The sequence below is a fragment of the Gobio gobio genome (genome assembly GCF_949357685.1).
Source record: "Gobio gobio genome assembly, chromosome: 15".
Classification (NCBI taxonomy): domain Eukaryota; kingdom Metazoa; phylum Chordata; class Actinopteri; order Cypriniformes; family Gobionidae; genus Gobio; species Gobio gobio.
This window is the reverse complement of record NC_137108.1, coordinates 20,068,497-20,087,493: the sequence shown is the minus strand read 5'-3', so window position 1 is coordinate 20,087,493 and position 18,997 is coordinate 20,068,497. Positions and strand designations below refer to the sequence as shown.

General features: G+C 35.2%; 2 protein-coding genes across 2 annotated transcripts in view; one reads left to right on the top strand and one right to left on the bottom strand.

Moving 5' to 3' along the window:
- Positions 1-18,997, top strand: part of gtf3c6 (general transcription factor IIIC, polypeptide 6, alpha) — a 1,355,101-nt gene that overhangs the window by 270,301 nt on the left and 1,065,803 nt on the right. The gene's annotated exons all lie outside the window — the stretch shown is intronic.
- The window catches only part of chn2 (chimerin 2), a 73,598-nt gene that overhangs the window by 33,712 nt on the left and 20,889 nt on the right, over positions 1-18,997 (bottom strand). The window contains exons 2-6 of the mRNA XM_079837519.1: positions 11,031-11,069; positions 6,558-6,613; positions 6,266-6,297; positions 5,102-5,215; positions 4,427-4,697 (exon numbers count right to left, since the gene is read on the bottom strand). Coding sequence (XP_079693645.1) covers positions 4,427-4,697; positions 5,102-5,215; positions 6,266-6,297; positions 6,558-6,613; positions 11,031-11,069 — 512 coding nt within the window. The remainder of the gene's footprint in view (positions 1-4,426; positions 4,698-5,101; positions 5,216-6,265; positions 6,298-6,557; positions 6,614-11,030; positions 11,070-18,997) is intronic.

The window sequence follows — 18,997 nt, the reverse complement described above, 5'->3', positions numbered from 1 at the left end:
CTGATTTGAAAATTGATATGATTAACATGAAAAATGTTACGGCAATCTGTCGGACTCGGTAGACAGCCAGTTAGGAAACAACTTGAAATAACAATTTTTTAATACTGTATCCTAAATTGTGGATGATTAAGCCATATATACCATATGCTGAAGTAAATTTCTGGAGTGTTAACGATTAAAAAAAACAACAACAAGAACCGTACAGAACCGAAAACCGTGACCCTAAAACCGTGATACGAACCGAACCGTGGGTTTTGTGAACCGTGCCACCCCTAATATACACATATACACCGCAAAATGTATCAATATCTTTGTAAAATGGCACAGCTTTTTCAAATAACTGAACGTAAACACTTAAGCTGCTGGGTTCATGAATATTAATCACGTTGACAGCATTCGCTCAAACTGATTTGCTGAAATCAAAACAGGGACAGGAAAAGATGAGCGCCAGCCAATGATGCCGTTTGCACATTAGTTCCACCCACTACCGAAAAAAAACGGCATATCTTCTACTTGTTCTTAAAAGCTGAATAATTCCAAATTAACTCCGTTATTTTGACAGGAAAATACAACAAAGAATATTGTTAACATGTAGCACGTCGATTTTGCGTGGTATTTAAGACTCTCTCGCGCGCGCATGTGTGTGTGAGAAACGCGCTCAGCAAAGCGACGGAGTTCTTGACACTAGAGTTTATGGTACGTCAGATGAGCTGATTTGAAATCGTATAGATCGCTTGACAAGAGCGAAACTCTCAAGCGCTCATTCAGAGTGTTCAGCGAGTAAAAATATATTTATGCTAAACTTATTCTTAGCATCTAACACACATACTGGCGAGTAAAATCTGAGAATTTATTAACCAATGATAGATATTATTTAATCGCCCAGAGTGACTCGCATTGTAGAGGGTTGATGTTAACGAAGTCTTGTACACACATCAAGTTTTCTTTTGCTCTTGAACAAACAATAACAACACAGAATGTTGCCAAAATGCCAGTTTTGTTGAGTATTCTCACAATAAAGTCTTAAATGAACTTGTGAGAAAATGAGATGCGCGGGAAAGCGTGTCAGATCCACGTCATGTTCGGCAGTGGATCTTAAAGTGACAGCAGCACTGATGATGTCTCATTAATGTTCATCAAAGAACAAAGGGAACAGAGAAAAGTGTAGCTTTAATGATGATTAATCTATATTTAATTTATTATTTATGCAGTTAAGAAAGGTGTTTGATAACTATTACATTTCTGTATATGTCTAACAGGGAAGGCCAAGGGTAAATATAACATTTATTATAATGGGTTTATGTAAAGATTGTTTTAAATTCACTTAAATTAAAAGTGTTTTTTAAAGCCTAATAAATGTTGAAATTGGTAGCTTTCAGTTATACTGTAATGCAACGTCATTAAAGGGATAGTTCACCCAAAAATGAAAATTAGCCCATGATTTACTCACCCTCAAGTCATCCGAGGTTTATATGACATTCTTCTTTCAGACGAATAAAATCGAATAAAATAGTTATATTAAAAATTTTCTGGCTAATCCAAGCATTATAATAGCAGTAATAGTTGCTCTGTTTTTGAAGTCCATAAAAAATGCATCTGTCCGTCAAATAACGTTCTCCACGCGGCCCCGGGGTGTTAATAAAGGCCTTCTGAAGCGAATCGATGCGTTTGTGTAAGAAAAATACCCATATTTAAAAATGTATTAAATTTTTTTCTATGGCTCTGCATCAGCCATCCCCGCACCATCACTTCCGACGAATAAGGTGAAAATACATGCAAAATACCAGCGCGATCATAGATATATACATAGATTCCTCATCACGGATCGGTTGAATGAGGCATCTACGTCGTATATATATATATATATATATATATATATATATATATTATATATTATATATTATATATATATATATATATATATATATATATATATATATATATATATATATATATATATATATATATATATATATAATATATAATATATATATATATATATATATATATATATATATATATATATATATATATATATATTATATATTATATATTATATATTATATATATATATATATATATATTATATATTATATATATATATATATATATATATTATATATTATATATATATATATATATATATTATATATATATATATATATATATATATATATATATATATATATATATATATATATATATATATATATATATATATATATATATATATATATATATATATATATATATATATATATCTTTGATCACGCAAGTATTTTGACCTTATTTGCTGGAAGTTATGGCGCTGGGAATACTAGATGACATTCGTATGATAAGAGGTAAAAAAATAAAATAAATACTGTTCGGTTTCTCGCAGAAACCGATCGTTTCGTGGCTTAAGACATCAATGTGTCGCCACGAGGCGCATGGTTTAATAAGGATTCGTATGTCTATGTGTTTTTACTCTCATTGCTCTCATACTCTAAAATATCAATGCATTATGCGACTATCACACTGCAATGGTTGGAGTTAAAAATCTTAATTTGTGTTATACTGAAGAAACAAAGACACCTACATCTTGGATGCCCTGGGGGTAAGCAGATAAATATAAAAATTTTGTTTTTGGGTGAACTATCCCTTTAATGTTTCATTGAGACATCAGTATCAGTGATACTGGCCTTCATTCATAAAAAGATAAAAAGATTACAACACTTATTTAAAATATGCTGTCTTTAATTTGTTTCTACATTAACTTGGAGAGTAACTGAAATTATTACAATATCAAAATATTAAAAACTACAAAAATATTAAAAATTCATGATTCATCGCAATTAATTACAGAAAAAAAACGTGATTAGTTACTTTTTTTAATCGATTCCCAGCACTAATAAAAATAATTAAAAAGTATGAATAAATACTATAGTAGTATATATATATATATATATATATATATATATATATATATATATATATATATATATATATATATATATATATATAATACTAAAATAACACTAATAAAGACACTTTTAATAGGACGATTCTAGTAAGTGTGCAAGAATTGTACACTGTAACAAAGCAGCAATATATCACAACCAATATTAAAATTATAACTTCAGAGTTATTATCATGAATCCCAGCATTATCAGTCTGAGAATACTGAAATACTAAAGTGAATACCAGGCTGCAACAAAGCATATCTTATGAAGTATATACTGCATGTGTATACAAATCTATTTTCACAGTTTGACAGCTTGTTAAGGCTGCCCCCTAGTGGACATCTGAACAAAGCTGTGAGATGAAAAAACTCCACTTGTTGAAGTGTGTGGAGTTCATTTATATTATTTCAAATCCTTAGCCAATTCAAATTCTCTGTCTGGTGTCGGTGACAAAAAGCACATTTTCCCTATGCAAACTTGACTGTGGGTGATAAACTACACTCTGTTGACTAATTCACAAATGTTTGATCATCGCTTATGTTCATTTCATAGAGCTCCCATGAAGAGCTATTTCACCTCAAGAGTGAGGCAACAGAATTCATAAAGAGGTAGCGGTAGACCTGACTGAACTGATAAAACGCTCCTGTCAGTGAACCAGACAGTGTGTCTGATGAATGAGAGAGGAGATAACACATCCATGGCATTATCTTTCATCAAAGATGCACACCCTGATGCTGAAACACTCTCACACTCTTCTCATCTTCCAAATGCACACAAAGAAATGCTCCTTCTTATTTGTCTAAATACCATTCTAACAATGATCTGTTGCCTGAGATGGTGCCTGACACCAGGATTTGTTGAAAAGAAAATGTGTGAATAATATGAAAAAAATGAAATGAATGGATAAGGTGCCTGTGTTGACTCTTATCAATAAAACCTTGATAACATCTACAGGCACATGCATAATGAAGCAGCGCCAGTGTCAATGTCCTGTTATCACATTCACTACGAGTAAACACAGAGATATGCATTTACGATTAACTCTCTCACTGAATTCTGCATGTAAATGTCATCTCAAATACCAACAATGGCTCAGATAAAGGAAATGAAACAGAATTTACAGCATTATTGCTGGTTAGGGTTATGGTTAGGGCTGAAATGGAAGCAAAAAATGCCACATTTATCTACTGATTTGCCTATAATTAACATATACAATGAAAACAACAGTGGCCCTAAAACAAAGCCCTGTGGCATTCCACGAAAAAACTGTGCACTTTTATGATTGAGTTCAACAAAAATAGTCACAAATTTCCTCATCATCTTTATTTGGTATAATGACCAAGGTTATATTATAATGTCTTATGATTATGCAGTATATAATATATTTAATTCATTTCTCATACATTGCTGGCACCCACGCTGTAACCTTTAGTAACATGTGGTAAGAACATCATAATCTATATCTTAAGAGTTATGCACCTTACCTTGTCATCCTGTTGGAAAGTAACTTTTTTGGGCTCAGAGCGGGCCCGGTTGAGTCTGTGAGTGATTTTGTCCCTCAGAAGAGATGTATAGCCCAGGTGCTGGTAGATGGGGTTCGTGGTCATCTTGGCAATGTACTCTGCTGCCTTGGTCTCAATATAGAGAGTGATGAGACCGTCTGTAACCAGATCATGAACCGACTCGAAACGTTTTTCTCCCACAAAGTGCTTTCCATCATAAAAGAGTCGGTAGTTCAGAGTCTGGCCGCCAAATCTGAGTAATAGACAAGTAGTACTGCATATTATATTACTGTATATTATAGTGCTGTATGATATAATATTATTTAGATAATATTATAATAATACTGTGTATTGTAAAACATAATATCATACAATATAATATACAGTAGGGGTGTAATGGTACACGTATTCGTACCGAACGGTTCTGAATGCAATCTTTAACAGTAGGCTTGTTTTAAGCGCAGAACATACTTCAATCCGAGTCCCCATCTTAGAATGATTTGAATGAGGATTATGTGACACTGAAGACTGTCGAGTAATTACTGCTGAAAATTCAGCTTTACCATCACAAGAATAAATTACATTTTAGAAAAGAAAGGAAATTTAAATGGATGGATGGATATATAGGGAAAGTATAAAAGAATAGGTGGCATGTACCTCAAAGCGAGTGTATAAGTTCCTGGTTGTCTCTGACTTTCTCTGATGATATAAGCACCTTCTGTCCCCGCCAGCAGTTCATCTGCCCGCTCTCTGGAAATCAGACCATGGAACCTGTACAGAGATACCATGATTTACCCTGGTGTACACACACACAAACACAAACACACAGCACAGAATTTTGTGATGCTTACATATTCACATGCACACACACCCTAACTCAGCTGACACAACATAAATCACAGTCTTTTTCTCTGCCCTTCATACACTCATATTAGCACCCTCACACATCACTACACAAAATCAATGTGCACCACCACTCATAACGGTCTTAAATAATAAATTCTCTAACTCACGGCAAATTTCATGGCAACACTTTACAATACGGCTGCACTAATATGCATTAAATAATGCTTAACTAACGCACAGATAATCACAAGTTAATGTATGACCCATTTATTAATGATTACTTCATCAGCAACTAATGAACATTCTATATGATTAATAGATTAAGATATATGAATTGCTATTAATTAAACGTGTTATCATGTATTAATTCCCTAATAACATATTATATTAACTACAACAATGGTCAAAGCTATGTACTTCAACTTCCAGTTTTAATTAATCATTAGGTAATGATTTGCAAAGGTCTCATTATGTTATGAATTTACTTGTTGAGGCACATGACTATTAATTAATTGTTAAGTAATATGTCATTGTGGTTATGGGTTTTGAACTAATTTTGAATTAGTTAGTTAACAGTCATGTGCCTCAACAAGTCATAACAATTATACCTTTGCAAATCGTTAGCTAATGATTAATTAAAGCAGATAACTAATACATGAATTTACACTAATAGTTAATACTGTATGTTATTAGGGAATTAATACATTATGACACATTTAATTAATAACAATTTATTGATTACTACATCTATTAATCATATAGAATATTCATTAGTTGCTGATTTAGTAATCATTAATAAATGGGTTACATCTTTACGAGTCATACATTAACTCATGATTATCTGTGCATTAGTTAAGTGCACCAATTTCCCTTGGATACTTGAAGGAAGGGGGTAAAAAGTAACTAGACAACTATGAGGAATGGTAATATTGACACATTGCTTCATAAGCACTACTAAAAAAGTTAGACACTCACTCTCTACCATAGTATTTGGGTCTGCTTTCCATCTGCAAGCCAGAGAGAAGAACATAAGAGAGAGAAATACAATGAGAAATACAGTTTTCAACACAAATCACTGTATCAAACTGGTCATGAGGTGGTTAAACAAGTTTTTCTAACAGGTACGTCTTTTCTATCAAGCATTTTGTAAACATGGAGACACTCTGAACATCAGCTCCTGTGTTTAGTAAAAGATATGCAGACTGAATCAATATGAGTCATGTTTGAAAAACCTTGGGAGTGTTTACACACATTTTCCAGTACTTACCTCCTGAGGACATGTGATCCTCTTTGGTCTTGGTGCTTCTTGTTGTAATTGGTACACTGACGAACAATAAAGAAAATATATATTTTTTGCAAATTAATACATTTTGAGAATAAGAAAAGGTTACATTGATAGAGTCTTTCGGCATGAGAAGCAGCTCAACAGGAGAAATTCTACAGTTTATTTTTACCTCTAATCTTTATAACGCTGTGGTGAGATGTTGGTATATATAGAGCATGTCAAAACACAGCATTCTCTCTTAGACATTAATCCATTAGGTCTGAGCTTGAGGACACACACCCACTATCACTGCTGTCAGACTAAGCTACAACGCATTATAAAAGTGGATTGGGTAATGTTGGTATTAGCTGAAAAATGAACACTGCGCAAGAGGAAAACAGATAAATCTGCACCAACAGTTGGTCAATATGGGAAAGGAGTATACATGAAGGGCCAGTATTCAGCTCAAGGGGGTTTAAGTGCAGATGTTTTGATTGTGTCTATTTGTTTGAAAATGTAGTACAGAGAATGGAGGTTAATGCCAGGAATTCCTCAGGTTATCCTCTCCTAAATAATCAGCTTGCACAGGCAAGGTCAATTTGCGGTCAGTTCACACAACAATCCTTTGATAGTGAGTTACTTTATTCTCAATGATAAAAATGGGGATTTTGAATTTCAAGTCATCACCAAAGTGAAAATACACCTGTATCTCCTATACAAATAAACAGACATTGTGTCCACAAGGTGCTAAAGTGCCCCTCCAACTCTCTCTGCACCTTTATTATTATCTTTAAGTATCTTTAAGTTTATTTAGACTTGAAAAGAATCATACAGTTTTAGGATTTTGAACACTTTAAAACAGACAAATTGACGTAAAGTGAATTAGATATACACTATATTGCCAAAAGTTTTGGGACGCCGCCTGCCTTTACATGCACATGAACTTTAATGACATCCCATTTTTAATCCGTAAGGTTTAATATGAAGTTGGCTCACCCTTTGCAGCTATAACAGCTTCAACTCTTCTGAGAAGGCTTTCCACAAGGTTTAGGAGTGTGTTTATGGGAATTTTTGAGCATTCTTCTAGAAGCGCATTTGTGTGGTCAGGCACTGATGTTGGACGAGAAGGCCTGGCTCACAGTCACTGCTCTAATTCATCTCAAAGGTGTTCTATCGGGTTGAGGTCAGGACTCTGTGCAGGCCAGTCAAGTTCTTCCACACCAAACTCACTCATCCATGTCTTTATGAACCTTGCTTTGTGCACTGGTGCACAGTCATGTTGGAACAGGAAGGGGTCATCCCCAAACTGTTCCCACAATCATGAGCATGAAATTGTCCAAAATGTCTTGGTATGCTGAAGTTTTAAGAGTTACTTTCACTGGAACTAAGGGGCCAAGCCCAACCCCTGTAAAACAACCCAAAACCATAATCCCCCCTACACCAAACTTTACACTTGACACAATGCAGTCAGACCCAGACTCGTCCATCGGATTGCCAGACAGAGAAGCGTGATTGGTCACTCCAGAGAATACGTCTCTCCACTGCTCTAGAGTCCAGTGACGGCGTGCTTTACACCACTGCATCTGACGCTTTGCATTGCACTTGGTGATGTAAGGCTTGGATGCGGCTGCTCGGCCATGGAAACTCATTCCATGAAACTCTCTACACACTGTTCTTGAGCTAATCTGAAGGCCACACAAAGTTTGGAGGTCTGTAGCTATTGATTCTGCAGAAAGTTGGTGACTTCTGCGAACTGTGCGTCTCAGCATGCGCTGACCCCGCTCTGTGATTTTCCCTGTCACAGAGTTGCTGTTGTTCCCAATTGCTTCCACTTTGTTATAATACCACTAACAGTTGACCGTGGAATATTTAGTAGTGAGGAAATTTCATGAATGGCCTTATTGCACAGGTGGCAACCTATCATGGTACCACACTTGAATTCACTGAGCTCCTGAGAGCGACTCATTCTTTCACAAATGTTTGTAGAAGCGTCTGCATGCCTAGGTGCTTGATTTTATACACCTGTGGTGGCCATGGAAGTGATTGGAACACCTGAATTCAATGATTTGGAGGGGTGTCCCAATACTTTTGGCAATATGTGTATATGGATCTATCAAAAATTTCTATGTGTTCTTGAATACATCTCTTTTATGATGAACATAGTTTCATGATCTGAATAAAAATACTTTTTAAAATTTTGATATTATTGGGGTAGGGGCATAAAGTAAAAAAATACAACTAACGCAACTAACCTTGATTGATTGATTGATTGATTGATTTTATTTCTGGATCAAACCGGTACAAAAAGAAAGAAACAGTAATCCAAAAGGATAACATGCTAAAGTAAAAATACTTATTTCCAGCATGGTCCTTGGTGTTACAACCTTATATCATAAATAAGAGAAAGAAAGAAAGGAATTCTTGTAAAGAAACATTAGGTAGTTTGGCATAATCTTTTATTATTATTAAAGCTACACTGTGTAACTTTTTTAGTTTATTCTTAGCTAAAAACACTTAGTTCTTTCAAAAATATATGTGCTCATTAATGTATATTTACTTCTTTCAAGTAATAAAGTAAAGTATTCTCGTAAGTTTATAATATGCCATTGAAAATACATACGGTAATGGGTTCGAATGCGGGTCGCCATGTTGCCCCTCCATCTTGAAAGTACATCAGCCAAAGAGGGACATACCCGTGAATTCAAGCTTCGCCTTTCGCGTTTTAACACTCGATGGCACCGTGTCGAATGTGGACGAGGTCGAACTGGAAGCCATGTTAATCTTGGACTAAATCAGCCACCGTAGGAGTTAAAACAAAATCGGAATTGAGAGGAAGAGAAACTAATATTCACTGGATGGTCATATACCTTTTAACCGCAAGATGGGGGAAAATATCACACAGTGTAGCATTAATTAGAAAAAAAGAAACTGCTTCACTGTTTAATATTTGAAAAACTTTTGTCCGCCAAATCAAAGTATGGTGGTGCAACATATATAAAGAAGCAAAAAAAACATCCAAAAAGTATATCATAGCAGACCCAGAAATCTCTCTAAAATGGTCACCGTGATTTTGCCATGCCAACTTTTTTTTGTTGATCCTGGAACAACATTCCTGTCTGAAAATGTAATCCAAAACCATATCCCTACCCCTAATCCGAACCCTACCAATAGTTTATCCCAAAAATCAGAGGGAAATGATTGGTGAATAACACGGATGTAAAAGCACCTAACCCTGGTTATAAGCTTAAACTTGACAAAAACTGAAAACTTGTCCCTCAAATCATGTTAATCAAGAAAAATGTTGCACCTGGTGGAATCACGTTCACCCTCTTGGAGATAATTTGACCTTTTAATGACAAGGCAAGATTAGTTGTCAAGATGTCATGTGGGACTCCCTTAAAACATGCATAATGAAAAGTGGACTCTTGGACTTTTGGCAGTATATTATCAATCCGAACCAATTAGTTCTTTACTGTGAGGAAAAAAGTTTATTATTTAGCATTTAGATCAGTGTGAAGAAGGCAGCGGTAGTGAAATGATCAATAGTGTCTCAAAAACAGCAGCAGATGTGTGGGGGTACTTCAGCTCGACATGGACTTGACCTTCTCTTGATGACTTCATTAAAATCTGCTCATCATGGAGAGCAGATATTGGCCACTGCAGTCCGAGCACAGACAGAATCTGGACTCAGCGCTCAGATTTTTCCTCACAGGGAACAGGAAGGCATCTGACAGCAATGCCAAGTTTTTGTCAAAGAAGCTCAGAACAAGCAGTGGGTTCTGGACAACGTCCACCAGAATGACAAGGACAGGGCCTGCTCTAAAAATACTGCACAGTGGGAGTGAACGCGAGGGAAACAGAGTTGAAATGTGGGATGGGCTAGAAAAATCTGAAATAATGCTCACTGCCCAGGAAAACCTTGATAGGAGAATTTCTGTCAGGGTCAGAAATTAACAGACAAAAATGCCACCACATTCAGGATAAGGGGAAGAAATAACTGCACAATTAAACTTAACCTATTCTGTATATTGCAATGGCATTATTATAATGTTGATTGAAGCATTACATCTGGATCTGCTTACATTAGTCTCTGTTGAGCTTATGAATCCAATGGCCAATCAGAGGCATTTAGATTAGTCACCACGAAAACGCCAGTGTTTTGTTAAGTTTTTGTTAAGTGTCACTGACTGAATTCGGCACTCTTGCGAATTCTCTCACCATAAATGACAAAGTGAAGATACGACGTAAGAGATTAATTTTATAGTGTAGACAGCTTAAGTGATTGTAACATGAGTTTTTGCGAGAGTGCATAACTTGCACTTGGAACGTTCTTCGCTCGCTTGCTTGTATTTCAGATCATTGTATTTCTTCAGTCGTGTGTGTTTTATACTAGTTGTTAGTGTCAAGTCTGCCAACTGGATCTATTCTTGAGACAAGAAGTCAATCTGTACATGTGATGTTTAAAAAAATACTTACAGTAGGATTTCCATATCGGTGGCTGATAATCTTCAGGATCTACAACAAAAAGGATAATAAAAGAGAGTCAGTCTTCCGTTGTGATATACGAACATGTGTTAAAACATTTGTTTCTTGTCTGCATGTTCTCACTCACAGTTCACCCAAAAATGCAAATTCTGTCATCATTAACTCACCCTCAAGTTGTTCCAAACCTGTATGAATATCTTTTTTTCTGATGAACACAAAATTAGATATTTTGAAGAATGTCAATAACCAAACAGTTGAAGGGGCCCAATGACTTCCATAGTATTTTTTATTTGGTTTTTTTCAAAATTCATACAAGTTTGGAACAACTTGAGGGTGAGTAAATGATGAAAGAATTTTAATTTTTGGGTGAACTATCCCTTTAACATGGTTTATGAATCTTACTGTCAGCTTAGAGAGTGCTGTAATGTAATCCAAGGTAAATATATTGATTCCTTAATGTTAAGGTATTCTGTAAACTGTGATGCGTAATGTGCATGGCTCTGACAACATTATCCTTCCTCGACAATGCCCTCAGGGATACATGTTTTAACACTTCTTTCATTTAGTTCCCTTGCTCAAAGACAATAAATATACAAATGTGTGTTTAACACACTCGTACAGCTAAAACACACACACAGATGTTTTTGTAATTTAAAACACATGGGCTGTCAATCAATTAAACACTTAAACCAAATTAATTACATTATAAGATTAATTCATCACAATTCATTGCATTTTGCGTTAGACTATTGTGGCAGACAAAATCATTGAATAAAAAAAATCAAAAATGTTTGTTTTGCTTGCTCTTACATTCTGTTCTATTTTGCTGTGCTTTCCGAGTTGTTTTTTAACTTGGGCAGATCAAAAGAGAGCAATAATCTGTTTCACATTTTCACATATTAATACAGTATAATTCTTGAGTGAGATGAAGGTAAACTGATTTTGATTTGCAGGCCACCCAGGGTGACTTAATAAATAACAGAAAAGAATGGCAATAAGGTGGAGTTGGGGTTGTGGAAGGATGACAGAACAATTGCCACAGAAATGAGATAAGACGGCATTTATATTGTTATTGACATGATCCTCCTGAATAGAGCTCCAGACAGTCTATGGAAACTTGTTTCCATCACAGAATAAATAATAAAAAAGGTAATTGCAACTTCTTATCTCTTTAAGTCAGAGTTTATATTTCGCAATTCTGACATTATTTCTCACAATTGTGATCTATAAACTCGCATTTCTGACTTTTTTCTTGCAATCGCAAGTTTATAACTAACATTTCTGACTTTTTGTCTCACAATTGTGATCTATAAACTCACATTTCTGACTTTTTTCTTGCAATCGCAAGTTTATAACTAACATTTCTGACTTTTTGTCTCACAATTGCGAGTTATAACTTCCGAATTGTGACAAACTCGTAACTGCTGGGGAAAAGTCAGAATGGGAAATTAGTTGTACATTTCTGTTATCCAAATGCTTCAGAAATGCTCTTCCAGTTAAAGTTTTGGGTGACTATCTAACTTCAAATAGCATTGTGGTAAATACTTTCAAAACTAGGGTGAGATAAATGAATGGGGAAGCAGCCCCTCTAGTAAGCTAGTAATTTCTCAAAGGAACGCAAGTCAGAGCCTGACATGGTTCAGTACGGCTGGATATGGAGGTTCATTTGCATACATTATGCATACTAATGACAATGGCAGCCCTGTCCGTCTAAAAAAGAACACCTTAAAACAATAAATGATTTCAAACATATCAATGACTGTTTTAACATGTTAATTTAATACAGTAAATTAGTAAAAAAATATGAGATAAAAAATAACACATTTAATCATGCCCTCCTGAACTGTATGCAAATGATGTAAAGCAATTTATTCTGAGCAATTTAAGCTTAAAAGTACCATCTAATTGCAGAGCGGTCAGCACAGCTGTTCATTGTGAAAATAAAGTGCACTTGTAGTGTACTTCAAATCTCTCTCTCTCTCAGTCTATATATATTATATATTTATTATTTTATATCTGCAAGTACAGTTTTTTATTAAAAAATAAATAAATAATAATAAATAAATAAATAAATAAAATAAATAAAAATATATATATATATTTTTTTTTTATTATTATTTATTTATTTTTTAATAAAAAACTGTACTTGCAGATAATATAATATTAATAAAACCAAAGGATACTTAAATATACTTAAAGAGAGTACGCATACATGGCACAGTTTCCTTTTTTACAATTATGTATTATCCCTCAATTATGCAATTTATAAAAAATTAAAAAAATTAAATTATGCAATGTGTCTGAAAACATTACACAAAGTATATTCTTTTTAAGTAAAAAATGTGTACCGTGATTAATTCAATGTGATTAACTTTGATTAATTAACTGGAACATCATGCCATTAATTTTTTAATTGACTGGCATGCAGCCCTCAGCTATATTAATTTATAATTCATGAATTATTACCGATCATAAGGTAAACAGTATAAAATCTGCCAAATGGGGCATTAAATTATGCACCTAAATCTTTCTCCGAAGTCCAAATACAAAAGCCTGAAAGCATCAAAAGAAAAATAAATAAATAAAACAGGATTTTCAGGAATAAATCACAACAGTTCCTCTCACAGTGTAGCCAGACAGGCTTCTAGAAAAATCAATATTACTATGTAAAGTAGGCCTGACAGTAACTGCACAAACCCATAAACAGAAATTTGGCAATAAGACAAAGACACTCATTTCCCAATAAATGCATGTGTGAGGAAAAACAAACAAGACTGTGGTGCTGATCACCATTTGCTCATCCAGAAAAGGACCAGAATCTCTGATCATTAATGGAAAGATTACCAAAAAAAAAAAAAAAACACATTGCATCGTAAGCAATGACGCACTCATTGTGTGCGTCTGAGTTGAGAATAGTATGATACAGCGCTGGAAAGTGTGTGAAAGTTCATAATGACCGCATGATCTTGTGTTTGTGAAAGAAAGACAGAAGTAGATAAGAAAGATATAGTGGAAAGTAGTAGCAGTTACACTTTATTTAACAGTATGTGCACTTTCAATGTACTTACAATGAATGTACTTACCCGCTAAAGTACTGAGTAATGTAAGGTAACAACATGGGTTAAGGTTAGGTTTATGGGTAGTACCTAGTTATCACCCAGTTAGTGACATTACTACAAAACAGGACTGTAAAATAGAGTGCTACCATAGTAGCCGTTGTTTTGTTTTAGTAAAACGGTCTCTTTGAATGTATAAATCAATGTGTTTTCTTCTCTTCCCTGAATACGTGCTGGTCTCTACGGATCTATGTCTTATTTCAGGCACTGTCTCTTTTAATGTCAGCACTTTACTGCGGCCAGTCAGCATTTCCTCCCTGCCTACACACTCACAACCAAACACAAGCTCAAAGTCCAAACCACAACACACACAGCGCCCCATCCAAACCTGCCACAGCCAAACATACAACAACTGTTATGCAACATGGGCTCACTCTGTATATGTCTTGACTAAGTCGTAAACATTTTTTCAGATTTGTTTATAAAGCCACAGGTGAAAAGCACACAAAAAACTGAGCTGACAAGCTAAGCTACCCATAATGCCTTGACTTGGAAGTAGCTATGCTGAGCCAGAATGAAAGGATTGTATGGTTTGAGGCTTTGGCATGTGCTTGCAAAGAGAACATTAGCAAGAACATCAAGCGATTTATTCCTTTTCTTTCTAGAAGACGATGATATAGTGAGGTTTAAATGTTGGCTGAGGTTTAGGTTTGTGTTTTCTGGTCTGAATCCTTTTTAATTCATGACGAAGGGTGTAGCAAACTATCTTACATGCGGGCAGCAGTGCAGCACTAAATATGGAAGAAAAATATGAACAAATTATTAAATGAGGATTTAGTTCGCACAGAAATGAAAAATCTGTCATCAATTGTGTCTCAGTTTCTTCTGTGGAACACAAAATAAGATATTTTGAAGTAGAGCTGCACGATTTGGGGGAAGGGGGAATTGAAATTGTGATTTTTCTGATAAAAATGCCTTTTGCGATAAAAAAAAAAAATCCATGTTTTCTGTGCTTGTTTGTAGTAGGGCTGTAAAATGTTGCCAAAAATTGTGCGATTATATATCAACATGAATATATTATTATTTACTATTATTGCTGTTGATTTAAAATGTTTTTTTAAGAATTTAAGAATGAATTAAAGAATTTAAGAATTATTTTTACAGCATCAAGTTTAGTGAGATTCGTGTACTTTAAATGTTTTAAAACGCGGTGAGGAATAATTCTGGAATAATTTTCCTCAGAAGAAGAGCTTGTTTCATTTCAAGAGGCCTAAACTTAGGCCTACGTTTATTCTAAACGCGATATAGATTAGTGTCTGTGAATATTAAACCGCAAAAAGACTATTATGAATCCTGCATGTTACGCGTGTCTCTGTGTGAATGAATGGAGCTGACGGGCGGTTAGTTTACTACACTACACACACACTTACAGTAGTAAACACCATATTTGCTTTTCCCAGGCTATATTGCTATAGTGAGAGGAGTTAAATCAACTAAAGTAATAAATACTGAAATAAAACTACATAAAATGTCATAGACGTAAGACTGTTTAGACAAGATTTCTTTGACCTGTTTGGATAGATTATGAAGTGTTTAATAGTGTCAAGTCAATAAAGCTTTTTGTTCACAAATGTCTGCTCAGATGCTATAAATACAGTACCAGTCAAAAGTTTGGACATATTACTATTCAAATGAATGTTTTTGAAGTCTCTTATGCTCATCAAGCATGATTTCATTTGACCAAAACAAAATTCCATTTAAAATAATGATTTTCTATTTTAATATATGTAAAATATAATTTATTTCTGTGATGCAAAGCTGAATTTTCATCAGCCATTACTTCATTTATTCATCCTAGAATCCTGTAAAAAGTATTACAGGTTATAAAAAAATATTAAGAAGCACAGCAATTTCCAACATTGAAAATAAATCAGCATATCAGAATGATTTCTGAAGGATCGTGTGACACTGAAGACTGGAATAATGGCTGATGAATTCCATTTTACATCACCAAAATAGATTATATTTTAAAGTATATTAAAATAGAAAACCATTATTTTAAATTGTAATATATTTTAACAATATTACTGTTTTTCTGTATTTTTGATCAAATACATTTTTGATTCTCTTTTGTTGACAATAGCAAGATTATAAGAGTTTCTCATTACAAGCTTGGGAAGATGGTTGACACATGTTGCTGTTAGCTAAGTTCATGTGGAGCGGCATTTACAGTGAACTGCGCCGCTCTAAGGGTGTGTTCACACTTGGCAGGTTTGGTTCGATAAAAACAAACTCTAGTGCGATTGCTCTGTTAGTGCGGTTCATTTGAAAAAGTAATGCTGCCATCCGAACACTGGTGCGCACCAAACAAGCAGACGGAGACCCCTGAAAAGGTGGGTCTGATTCCAAACTATGGAGTAGTTAAACTGAAATATGAACTCAAAACGGACCAAAGACATGTAAACAAACCAAAAACAGGACATTATGTCACAAGATGCGACGCTAAAATGGACAGAATGCTCACGCCTACCTACCAAGTTCTGTCTTGCTTCTCAACATTTAAATAGTTGGTCAAGGTTTGCTGTAGCGCAGGGTTATTCAAATCTTGCCCTGGAGGGCCAATGCGCTGCAGAGTTTAGCTCTAACCCTAATCAAACACACCTGAACATGCTAATCAATGTCTTCAGGTTCATTAGAAAATCACAGGTAGGTGAGTTTTATCAGGGTTGGAGCTAAACTCTGCAGCGCATTGGCCCTCCAGGGCAAGATTTGAATAACCCTGCTGTAGCAGTTTGCAAAGCTCTGAAACCCTCCACCTCCCCCAGCTCCACCTGTATAGATCTGCTGAGGGTATTTTAATATATGCTATTTGTGCAGCAGAAGCATGTCTGAAGCCCTGATATACTTTTTGTGAAACCGAAGAAAGAACCGATGTGACATTATTTCAAACAAAATCAGGGCAAAACTGAGTTCTCTTTGGGAGTTCAAAACAGCTTGTCAAAGCGAACTTTCAGGAAAAAAAAATTCCGGCTGGTAAACACCTTTGTACTACCATTGGTCCTTGGCGAATACATAATAGGAAGGTTTGTGAGGAAGCTCCGTCTTCTTTCATGAGGCAATCTTCTCTGCTTAATTTCTTCTGTTGAGTCCATTGAGGTCAGACATCCACGAGTGAAAGCATGAACATAGTAGAACGTGAGGTTGTAATTCTGAAGAAACTGATTTTCATGTTTAATACTGTAAAGCTGCTTGCTTTTTTAAACAATAAATTGTATAAAGTGGTATATAAATAAACGTGTCATGACATGACTTTACTAGAGTGCCGAATTCACCCTTCGCCGCAAGTGTGATTGACAGGCGATCTAACCAATCACATTGCCAAATCTGCCGTTTTGTCCAACAAAGCAGTCAAGAGAGTTAGTAGATTAACATCGGTGGACTTGAACTTGGAAAAACGGTGTGTACTGACGTCTTTCCGTGGTTGAAACAACATTTCTTTTAGTGTTCATTCATGTTTATTTCATGCTTATCAATGAACTAGAAGGAATAATCGTTTCACAAGCAGCTTTAACTGAGGCGCTACAGTGATCACGACTCATTAAACGAGCCCCGAAACGGTATTTTTTGTTTAAATTTCTTTTTAAAAAAATGACAATTTCAAAGTTGAGACTGTGTTTCATATCAAAAGCAACTTGCTCTGTCCTGTCTGTCGCCGTGTTGCCAGTGTCTTCTTTGCTCCGCGATGTATGTTCTCTATGTGAGACCGTGTGTGGTGTGAGAGCGCCATGGCTTGTCGGACATAGCAACAGTAACTAAAGGGGGCGGTTCTTTGCAAACGGTCAATTGCAGAGCTTGCGCAAACATATCCATGTTGCTATGATCTGATTCTTATGCTTTATTTAAAAAAAATCTTTTTTTTGTTGTGTGATTATTTTGTTATTGAGAGGAAAGCGGGCAGCACATATTTACATATTCATCTAAACAGGCTGCGTTGGGATGTTCGCTAACAGTATATCACTGCTCACGTATTTCAAACTTCTTTTTACCCCTAAGCGAAGAACGAAAAACAACTTCAAAGTGAGTATATCAGGGGCTTTACATGCTCACAGCAGCATGTCTGCATATTGTCTCTGTACTTGCTCTGCATCAGCAATAAATCGACAGCAGCAGCGTAGCAGATCTATTCCACCAAAACCAAATACATTAACATTGTCATATCCATTACCATTCTAAACGCTTCAGAGAGTTGCCGTGATAGAACTGTTTTATATGATCAAAGGAGCAATGTTGCCCATTACAGTTCGGAACAGGCATCTCTTTGCGGTAGATCTTCATTTGTGTGTGCAACAGAGACATTTCTGATGCTGTTTTGACTCTCAGCTGGTAAAATACTACCATATGGATGCACATTCATAAGCAAATTTATCCCAGCACACAACTAGGGTTGGGTACCGTTCACATTTTAACCGGTATCGGCACCTGAAATTCGGTACCGGTACCCAACGGTACCTTTTTTCGGTACTTTAGGGATGTTTACATCAATAACTGTAAAGAACCTGTAAGTCATTTATCCGCTTGTTAAGTCGTGATGTAAGGAACGCAGTTTCTGGGTCCAAGCCAAGCCAATCCAAGAGAATGCCATCGACGGCCGTTTATGAGCGCTATTTGTTCATATTAAACATCATGCATTTTAAAACCTTAAACATTTTAAATACTTACAGTCTACACAACAGTCTCTGTGCTCACAGCGTCACAGACATTAATGTTTGAACGATTTATAAAAGATGAATCACTGTCTGGCCATCTGGAATTTTGATATGGAGATAAAGGTTATGATGATTATATTTTTTTGTAGTATTACACCACATTGTGTGTATATTAGCACTGTTTGTTGTTTTTCTT